General features: G+C 36.2%; 1 protein-coding gene across 1 annotated transcript in view; it reads left to right on the forward strand.

Annotated features, from left to right (window-relative positions):
- The first annotated feature begins 6,357 nt into the window (after nt 1-6,357).
- CALCR (calcitonin receptor) overlaps nt 6,358-10,538 on the forward strand; it is a 53,259-nt gene continuing 49,078 nt past the window's right edge. Inside the window, exon 1 of the mRNA XM_006834291.1 lies at nt 6,358-6,411. Within this exon, the coding sequence (XP_006834354.1) occupies nt 6,361-6,411 (51 nt within the window). The 5' untranslated portion in view covers nt 6,358-6,360. The remainder of the gene's footprint in view (nt 6,412-10,538) is intronic.

A 10,538-nucleotide genomic window follows, 5' to 3' on the forward strand; every position in this document is an offset into this window, starting at 1 on the left:
AAAAGATTTGAAGACTATGGTACACCAGACCCAAGCTATGGTATTTTAAGTCATCTCATATGCATGTAAAAACTGGAAAATTAATAAGGAAAAAATACGGTGTTGGCAAATAATTGAATACACAATGGAATGCCCAAAAAAAACAATCTTTCTTGGTAGGGTACACAAAATGCTCCTTAGAAGTGAGGATGATCAGATCTAGTCTCATGTATTTTGCAAGATTGGCAGTTCAAGCTCACCAGCTGTTTTGTGGGAAAAAGATAAGCATTCTGCTCCCTTAAAGACTTACAGCCTTGGAAACCCTATACAAGGTTACTATGAGTTGGAATCGACTTGACTGGAGTAGATTTGGTTTTGGTTTCTGAACTACTTATACCACTTTGCAAAAAGGATAATTTCCAAGACACTCAAATTTCAGGGAAATTGATCTTTAAGTAAGTTATTAGTAAGAAAGTGAAAATTTTATAACAATTAAATTACATTTGATGATTCTTTTCTCTTATTAGTAATTGTGTGCTCCTGGTACCTTATAAAGAGTCATTATGGGTTGGAACAGACTCGATGGCACTTACAACAACAAGTGGAATTGGAAATGCAGTGGGCAAATTTGCCCTTAGTAAGGTTCTAGATGAAATACCTCTGTGTGGAATTCTATAAATGGTGAAAGGATTAGAAGTGTATAAATAGAGGATACATTCTCTGTAATCCATGAAGACCCCATGACAGCCAGGGCTGCATATGACATAGAGGGGCAGTTAGTATTTCATGAATTAATTTATAAATACAAGAAATATTCCTTGTCTCAGTCTACTCTGTACCTATTTCTACAAACACAGATTTACATTACATACAAAACAAGACAAATTATGGGCAAGAGGAGGAAAAGTGGGGAGTCCCAAGGCTAGTTTGCAGTTAGTGAGCATTGGTACAGCAAGGCAATCATATTGATAATTGGATGTTTAAGTATCACCAATTGTCAAATAAATTTGTATGTATTGAAAATAGAAATGCTTGAAGTGTTATTATCATCGTTAAAATATTAATATGTTCCTTAGCTACGTTGTCTATTTTACTTAGTATTATCATACCTCTTTCAGACTAGAGACCTTGGATTCATCCTTAATTCTTTGCTCTCCCTCACCCCCATACTCAATCAGTGTTCCTTGCTCATCATTTGATGCCAAGTTATTTTTCCAACTCCATCCCCTGCCACAAGACCCACACCGATATACTTAGACTTTCATCAATATGCTCAGTGTTCCTGCATCTTCTTCATTGCTCATCCTGACCCTTTACACTACTTTGAGATATCATTGAAACATGTAATAAGTTCAGAATATATTTTAATTAAATTCATTTCAACCAAATAGTTTCTATGTACCCTTTCCCCATAATTACTGTTATTGGAAAGCGAGTACTAGAAATTATCCCAGAGATCACCATGTCTTTTCGTTAAATTAATTTTAATTGTCCAAATGTTATCTAATTACCCATTAATAATGCCCATTGTGAAGCTGCACACTTTTGAACTGTACATGATTCTGAGCCATTTCTCTAAGATGTTCCTATTTCCAGTTACCTAGTCAACTGTTTAGAAGCAATTTATCTGTTTCATTCAGTAAATAACTGTTGAGTGTTTACTATGTGTAAGTTTCTGTGTTGAACTTTATATTAGTCACTCTTTTAAACTGGCTATTGTACTCAGAATCAAAGTCATGTTTAATTATTTTGAAAACTTTATCAAACCAGCGTGAATCACTGTTTGATTTTACCTTTGGCATCATTATTTTTATTTCCCTGTAGCAAATATGATTAAAAGTATGTTGCTGTTGTTAGTTACCATCGAGTTGGTACTTACTCATAGCGACCTTATAAACAGCAGAACAAAACACTGCCCAATCCTGGGCCAACCTCACTACTGTTGCCATACTTGAGTCCATTGATGCTGCCACTTGGCCAATTCATTACGTTGGGGGCCTTCCTCTCTTTGTCTGACCCTCCACCTTACCAAACATGATATCCTTCTCCAGCAACTGTTCCCTCCTGACAATATGTCCAAAGTATGAGAGACGAAGTTTGGCCATCTTGGCCTCCAAGGAGCACTCTGGCTGAACTTTCTTCAAAAACGCATCTATTGGTTCTTTTGGCAGCCCATGGCACTTTCAATATTCTCCTCCAACACCATAACTCAAAAGCATCTATGGTCTTCCTTAATCACTGTCCAGCTTTCACATGCATATGAGGTTATTGTAAATACCATGGCTTGGGCCAGGCGCACCTTAGTTCTCAAGCTTACATCTTTGCTCTTCAACACTTTAAAAAGGTCTTGTGCAGCAGATTTGCCTAATGCAATACGTCATTTGATTTCTTGACGGATGCTTCTGTGAGTGTTGATAGTTGATCCAAAAAAGAATGAAGTTATTGACAACGTCGTTGATAAGAATGTTATTTATTGGTCCAGTGATGAGGATTTTTGTTTTTATCCATTAGATGCACATAAAAAGAGCACTTGTCATGTTTTCTTTTAAGTTCTATATCATCAAATAAAATGTATGTAGTTATCCAATATGGTACTGGGAACTTGTTGTTTTTGTTAAGTGCCGTCGAGTTGGTTCCGATCCATAGCAACCTTGTATAGGGTTTCCCAGAGCAACTGGTGAGCTTGAACCACCGACCTTGTAGTTCAAACAACTTTCACAGTCTGGCGCATTAACCCACATCACCAACTATCAAATGATAGTACAACAAAGTGCAAACATAATGCAAGGTAGAAAATGGTTACATCTGTTAGAGTGTTAGATTCCTCTCAGTTAGCCTGACTTTGATGGGAAAATACTTAGCTATGTCACGTCACTGACACAAATCAAAGAAAAAGCTGTATTTCTTTCCATATGACATCAGTTTTATTCATCTTCACCTCTCAACTTGATTCTTACTCTTTCCTCTTACTCTTTACTTCCTATACACCGTCTGCCATGATGTTTTCTAAAAACACCCCATTCCAATGTCAGATTTGTCTAGAATGCCAGTAGTGCCAAGGTTTTTCCCAACTAGACTTGGAGCCTAGATTTGGATGGGCATTTTAAACTCTTGATGAGGAGAAGGAAGACACTCTGTTTTACTTAATGTGGCAACATAAACTGGGTTTCTGGTCACATTAGACCCAGCAAGTTAGTTCCTGTAGTAATGAAGAATGATATTCTAATGGGATGTACAATCAAGGAATTCTCTAATCCTTAGAAAGTATTCTTAAGGCAACCAACCAGCACACCTTGGGGTTTCACAAAATTCATTCACCTGATCTTGAACAATATCTGCCACATAGAATTATCTTAGAAAAAAATGCCAAATTTCAAATGTATAAGAGATTCTAGGCCTGGATGACCAAGCCTGCAGATATTTTTAGATAAAAATGCTGTCCTCTTCTCATATTCATCTTTTTGCTCAGACTCCTCATGCCATCATTTGTTCCCATACCAGGACACTGGTGAAAAGGTAATGTGAACATAATGCTCCACAAGAGCACTTATCTCTGAGATGTCTATTACAGGTTTGAACTTTGTACCAAGCCTGGAGAATGTTTCAGAACTCAGAAATCCCATTTTTGCTCCATGGAGGACAAAGAAATTTTAAAGTTTATAATATGACCTCTTTTTCTCATGATTTACAGGCATAAGTAACTAAGGGTAGAGTTAGTACTTGTCATTGAGCTAAAAAAGCATTTTCCAAAGTGTATTGTTATCCAAAAAAATGCTTCATGGTGAGTAATGGTGAGCTAAATTCGAGCCTATAAAGTACTAACGTCTATGCTGAGTGTCTAAGAGAAGTATGTTGTTGTTGTTGTTATTAAGTGCTGTCAAGTCTGTTCTGACCCATAGCAACCCTGCATAGGGGTTCCAAAGGCAGCTGATGAGCTTGAACTGCCAACCTTGCAGTTCAGACGGCTTTGCAGTCTGGCACATTAACCCACAGCACCACAGTATAGGAACTGTCTCATTTCCTAAACCTATTTGGACATGGAAACTTTACTTTATGCTGTTTCTCGTGAGATTATTGTAATTCTATGGAACATGCTTTTGAAAATGACCTGTAAAAATAGACACATTATTTTCAGACAATGACCTTTTATATTCTTTCCACACAAATTAAAAATAAAATAATTTTACTTTTCAAGGGAATTTGTATTCCATAAATGAAGATTAGTCTATTCAATCATCAAGTTAATGATTTTGACTCTATTTTTCATAGAAAGAAGAGTTCCCACTGACCAGCTTACCCTTGTGTAGTAGGGCCACAGTTTTCTAGAGAGATGTTTAGTGATGGGGACTCCGATTTGCATTCAGAGAACTCAGAGCCTGGCAGATTCTGTTGCCTCGTGTTATCATTGAATCCCTGTCCAGTTTCTTCAGTGTTGTTTCTGTTGTTGTTAAGTGCTAACAACACTGTGAGAGGGTAGTGGTTTACAGCCATTTGGGAAATAACTTGCCTAAGTAATTCTTGGTGTGGTACTGTAGGATAAGCACTGGACTGCTCACTACAAGGTTGGCAGTTCAAACCTACTAGCCCTATATAGCGTCATTTTGAGTCAAAACCAACTAGACAGCACTAGACTAGTGAGACAGTCCAGGGGGATCATGATGTTTCACAGTGAGGGTTTAAAGACAGTCTGACTAAGTAGCCCTTCTATATAGATCGGGAACTAACATAGAAATTAAGCCCAAAACTAAAGAAATAATTAAAGCAGAGCATAAATTAGATATCTTGACTCCATAATTAGGGCTTTATGGAAAATGAAATATGCTTCCAGCTTGATCAGATTCCCAAATCAACATTTCCTAGATTGTGTTCATAAACCATTCCTTAAACTATGCTCCCTTGCTGTTGAGTGGACCCTGAGTCACAGCAACCCTCTAGGACAAAGCACAATTGTCCCACAGGCTTTCCAAGGCTCAGATCTTTGCAAAAGCTGACTACCACATTTTTCTCTCATGGAGTGACTGGTGGATTCCAACTACCAACCTTTTGGTTAGCAGCTGACTGCTTAACCACGATGCTACCAAGACTCCTTCTTAAACTAAACAGCTAACATTTACTAAACATTGGCTATGTGGCAAGATCTTTTCTGTAAATTCTAGGTGTATTTCTTGAACAAAGTCCTTGTTATGAAGAAGGTTACTTTCAAATAGGAAAGCTATCAAGAAGGAAGTACACAAGTAATCTGATGTTGAAGTAAAGCCTTATTCTCGTTTTCTCTGATTCATCTTCTGGTATACCGGATAACTACAAACTGAGTTTTTCCAAATTGTTATTGTTAGGTGTGGTAGACTTGATCTTGACTCCTTATATGCCCATGTTTAATCAGTTCTAACTCATAGCAATCCTGGATAAAGTTTCTGAGGAGTAACTGGTGGGTTTGAACTGCCAACCTTGTGGTTCGAAGCCCAGCACTGATCCTACAATGCCACACCACAAATCTAAATCACATTTTATATATTATTGGTTTCTATTTAAGAAGCCCTAGTGATGTCATGTTTAAAGAGCTTGGATGCTAACTGGAAGGTTGGTAGTTCAAACTCTTGTACCACTCCACAGGAGAAAGATGAAGCAACCTGCTTTTGCAAATATTTATAGCCTTGGGAACACTACAGGGCAGTTCTACTCCATCCTATAAAATTATGATGAATTAGAATCAACTTGATGGCTGTGGTTTGGTTTGACATAGACAAGTGATCATCTCCAGCATTGCATTAATTTGCTGAAACATTACCATTTGTATTCTGTCAAATCATGGAGCCTTGTTTTTTGTCATTGCCTTCAGAGCAGCTTGGACTCCTTCCTCCAGTATCATCATTTCTTGATTATTTTCTTCCTCTTGAAATGGTTATCTTTAAGTGGATTTGAACCGCCAAACTTTCAGTTAGCAGCAGAGTTGTTATGAGGGGGCTTCAAAAAGTCCTGGAAAAATTCCATTATCTTCCAGTTCCATCTTCCAGGTACTTCTTGAAGCTCTTCATGTATTGTTTTTATCCTCTGTGGTCATGACACCTAGGACAGTTTTCATAAAAAAAGAAGTGATGGGGGGCGGGTGTCAGAGTTTTTAGTAATATTTGTTCTCTGAGTCAGATCTGTATATAATCATTAGCTCATGATGTGGTTGCAGTGGAATTTACAGACTTCACACATAGACACTCAGATAATATATGGACTATAATTTTCTAAAATGATCTGCAATTTTTCTCTCTCACCACTTTAAATTGTATTAAAGGAAAGAAAAAGAAAGGCTACAGTTTATTATATCAATTTAAATACCTTGTTTTCATTTACTTTTTACAGGACCAAGATCAACTTCACAAACCAAAAATGAAGTTCTCAATCACAAGTCGGTGCTTAGTAATATTCATCTTTCTTAATGTAAGTACAATAAAATTATTCTATTTAATCAAGAATTTTGCAATAAAGAGGAATATTTTTAGTATGATTGAATGGGCATTTGCAAGGGTAAACAATGTTCTCCCAAAACATAGGACCCATAATTCTCTTAATATTTTGTTAACAAATCTCCTCCCGAATTTACATGACATTAAAGTAATGCTATGATATTCCTAGATACTGAGTTTTATTCTGCTTTAAAACATTAGCCTTCATTTGAAACAATATCTTCATATTATTTTGGAATTAACATCAAAGACCAAGCTCTTGAATGAAATGACTAATATTAGACATGAATTTGAAATAGTTTCTGGGCAGCTAGCTGTCCTTTTAAACATTTGAACTCCATTAATCTGGTTATTTAATTTCAAATGTGACTTTCATCAAAAACTGATATAATCTTCAGGTATTTATATGCTACATTCATTCCATAAGCTTTCTCCAGCCTTTCATACACTTTTCTCAATTTATACACTTTTGTATTATTTTTCTATTAAAAGAGTTAACAAGTGGGAGTGTAATTGTATGTGTATTTCTGTCAATGTTGTTAACTCACCATTGCCTCAATCCCAAGAGCATATGAAAGAGACAGGAGTAATTTTTGCATAAATCTATTTAGGATTGTCTCTACCTTTGTCCTAACATCAGGAGAACACTGACCACTTAATTACAGCTAGCAATAGACATCACACAGTATCTGATACTGTTATACTGACCCAAGCAAAGCTTGCCCACATTCTAGGGTCACCTTTGCTCACTAATATGTAGTTGCAGACTTACAAAGCTGGTTAAACAACTTGTCTTTACTTTGTTGTTGTTAAATGCTGTAGAGTCAGTACTGGCAACCCTGTATAGGGTTTCTGAGGAACAGCTGGAAGGTCTAAATCTCCAACCATTTGGGTTGTAGTGCAGTGCTTATCCTACAGCACCACACCAGGACTTCTTGGTGATTGTTGATAAGTACCATTGAGTCGGTTCCCACGAATAACAAACCTGGATAGGATTTCCAAGGAGTGGTGGGTTTGAACTTCTTATCTTGTTGTTAACAGTCTGGTACTTATCCTACAATGCCGCACCAGGATGCCATATTACTAATATTCCATTAATCTTAATTTAAGGCTTATTTTCAAGTCGAATTAAGAGTCAGAATGCTAACCTCACGGTCAGCAGTTTGAAACTACCAGCTGTTCCATGGGAGAAAGATGAGGCTTTCTGCGCCCGTAAAGATTTACAGCTCAGAAACCCTGTACAGCTATGAGTTGGAACCGACTCCATGGTACATAACCCAACCCCCAACCCAATATATCAAGTAATGGTTTGTGATGACGATTTTAATACAGTGTTTTTGTATGCATTGTATGATAGGTATATTTACTTTTACTATGTTAAACTGTCATAGTATCTAAACTGTTAAATATACTGTTAAAAATGTAAAGTAAATTTGCTGCAGGTAATCTGGCATTTGAATATGTGGGTAACTTCACACCATTAAGAAATAAAAATATTTAAACAAGAATATTGTTGAAAGTAATCGAATATTTTAATTTGTCTGTAAACATCCAAAACGCGTGTGATATTGCTGCAGAAATATTATTATGTTTTACCCATGGATTAATGAAATCTGATGTGATCATGTATATAAGAATATTTCTAAACTATTCTATTTCACAGAGAATAGGTTTATATCAGACTTTGATAGAAGTAAGACTAAAGTAACTGCTAAATGCTAAGAAAGTTTGAGAATTATATAATGGCCTCTTTTACTTTGAAGACTACAGATATTTTTTAGAGTATTATAAAGCTAAAGCAAGTTATTTTTACTCAGTATTTTCATTTAATTTTTACAAGTCAAAGTTTGAAAGAATTTTATATGTTTGTATGAGTCATTAACAGAAATATTTTATGGTTTGTAGACATCTTTTCACTAATACAAAAAACTGAACAGAACATTTAAATAACTTTGTTATCTCTTTGTTGTGACAGACAGAAATTTGCTTCTCTGTCTTTCTATGAGTTATATATTTGATTTGGAAGGTTTGTCTGTAGTACAAAATTTGATAAATCAAATTTCTTTTAAAACATTCAATGCATTTTCACATTGATAGTCTTCAGAATAGATTAATTTAAAAAAACAAGTTAATGTTCTTAATTACGTAAAAACATTATTTCCTGATACTACAATATTGTGAACCATCACTGCCCGTATATTTATTGCATTTTACCAACTTAGTTTCAAATGGTCTTTAGAGTATCTATTTGGGTTACCCGGTTCCATTATTCCAATCTACATTAGTACAAAGTGTCCATTCACTTCTCATAGTGAGCACTCAAAATCTACTAGTAAAAATGACAACAATTAAGTCATAGAAAAACTAGGCTCTTCTAAGAAGCATGGTTTCATTCTGGTTGCTTACTTTGCTGTGTTTCCCTTATTAACTTGAATTTATAATTTATGCAAGTTTTATTGTTTATATAATGCTTAAATGAAAAGTACACCAACCAAACAGCTGGTGTCACCTGTATTTTATCTTTTGTTCTTGTGAAAAATATAAGTAACTGAAAAATACAAATAATTCTGACATACATTTTCAATGAATAATGATGGAATGGAAATCTTGTTGGATATATCAATTTGTGGATTTTGGACTCATATTCTTTTTACAGAAGCTCTGCCTATGGTCATATGTGCACAGTCCATACATTCAGTGGACTTGAACCATTTCAAAGATGGGCCATTTCTCAAAGTTTCACACAAAACAGCCCTGAAACTTTTCTGTCTTTACCCTTTTTCTAGAAACTACCTGCAACTCCCAAAGCAGGTTGATCAAATTACATCAGACTAAGGATGTCCTGGCAGTGGTGGTGGTGGTGTGCCCTGGTAGCATGCCCTGGCAACATAGTGGTTACGAATCAGGCTGCTAACCTCAAGGTCAGCAGTTCGAAGCTACCAGCTGTTCTGCGGGAGAAAGATGAGGCTTTCTGCTCCCGTAAAGATTTACAGCCTCAGAAACCCCCGTACAGGGTCACCATGAGTCGGAACTGACTCCATGGCACATAACCACCACCACCACAGGCACATACCCACCACTACCACAGGAACGTCCTGAGTCCATGCCCATTCAAATCTGTTTGCTTTCCTCAGGACTCCGTAATTATTATGGATGAAATCCTGTAGAATGAGCACCGTGAGAGTAGGGAGACGGTCGGTCGTATTCACTGCCGAATCTCCAGAAGCTACAACAGTGTTTGGCACATAAGAGGCATTCAACGTACTTATTGACTGAAAGTACCATCGATATTTTGGCTGTAGACTACAGCTGCTGGTGGCAGCTTGGCGGCCGTATTTGTGGTGCCATTTACTTTAATGTTTAGGAGTGACATCACATATACGGTGGCTAAACTGCCCCATGGGACAACAATTTAAGAGTTTTCTTTTGAAGAATCAAGTGAGATGGCTTGTTTGTCAAATTTTCAACACTGGTCCTTACTCAAAAAAGTAATATTCCATTAATGTTTCATTTCTATCATCATGTCTGCATAGATTCATATATTTATTTAAACCCTCAAATTTTATAGCATAAGCATAGCATTTATGAAGAGTAAAATATTTTCAAGTCTGTCATATTACTTGGTAATATTATTTAATCACTTCTGGTTTTATTTTACTTCCTTGTTTTTGGAAATAAAGCCATCTCATTGGCAATTTTTAAATTATTTATATGAAACCATAAGTGGAAGCAGGAATATGCTTAAAGAACTTTATGAAATTTTTATATATGTTATTTTAAATAACAGTAATTGCATGCTTGGAATCATATGTTTGTGTGTGTGTGTGTGTTGTTGTTAAGTGCCATTGAGTTGGTTCCAATTCATAGCTACCCTGTATAGGGTTTCCGAGGAGCAGCTGGTGGGTTTGAACTGCTGACCTTGTGATTTACAATCCAGTACTGACCCTACAATGCCACATCAGGAATCCATATCTATATCTAGCTATCAATCTATAGATATTATAGATAGATATAATATGTATAGTTAGATAGATAGATCAAGAGATCAGAGTCCTGGTGTGGTGTTGTGGGTTAATGTGTTGGACTGCAAAGTCAGTTTGA

Source organism: Chrysochloris asiatica, unplaced genomic scaffold (genome assembly GCF_000296735.1).
Source record: "Chrysochloris asiatica unplaced genomic scaffold, ChrAsi1.0 scaffold00010, whole genome shotgun sequence".
Lineage (NCBI taxonomy): Eukaryota > Metazoa > Chordata > Mammalia > Afrosoricida > Chrysochloridae > Chrysochloris > Chrysochloris asiatica.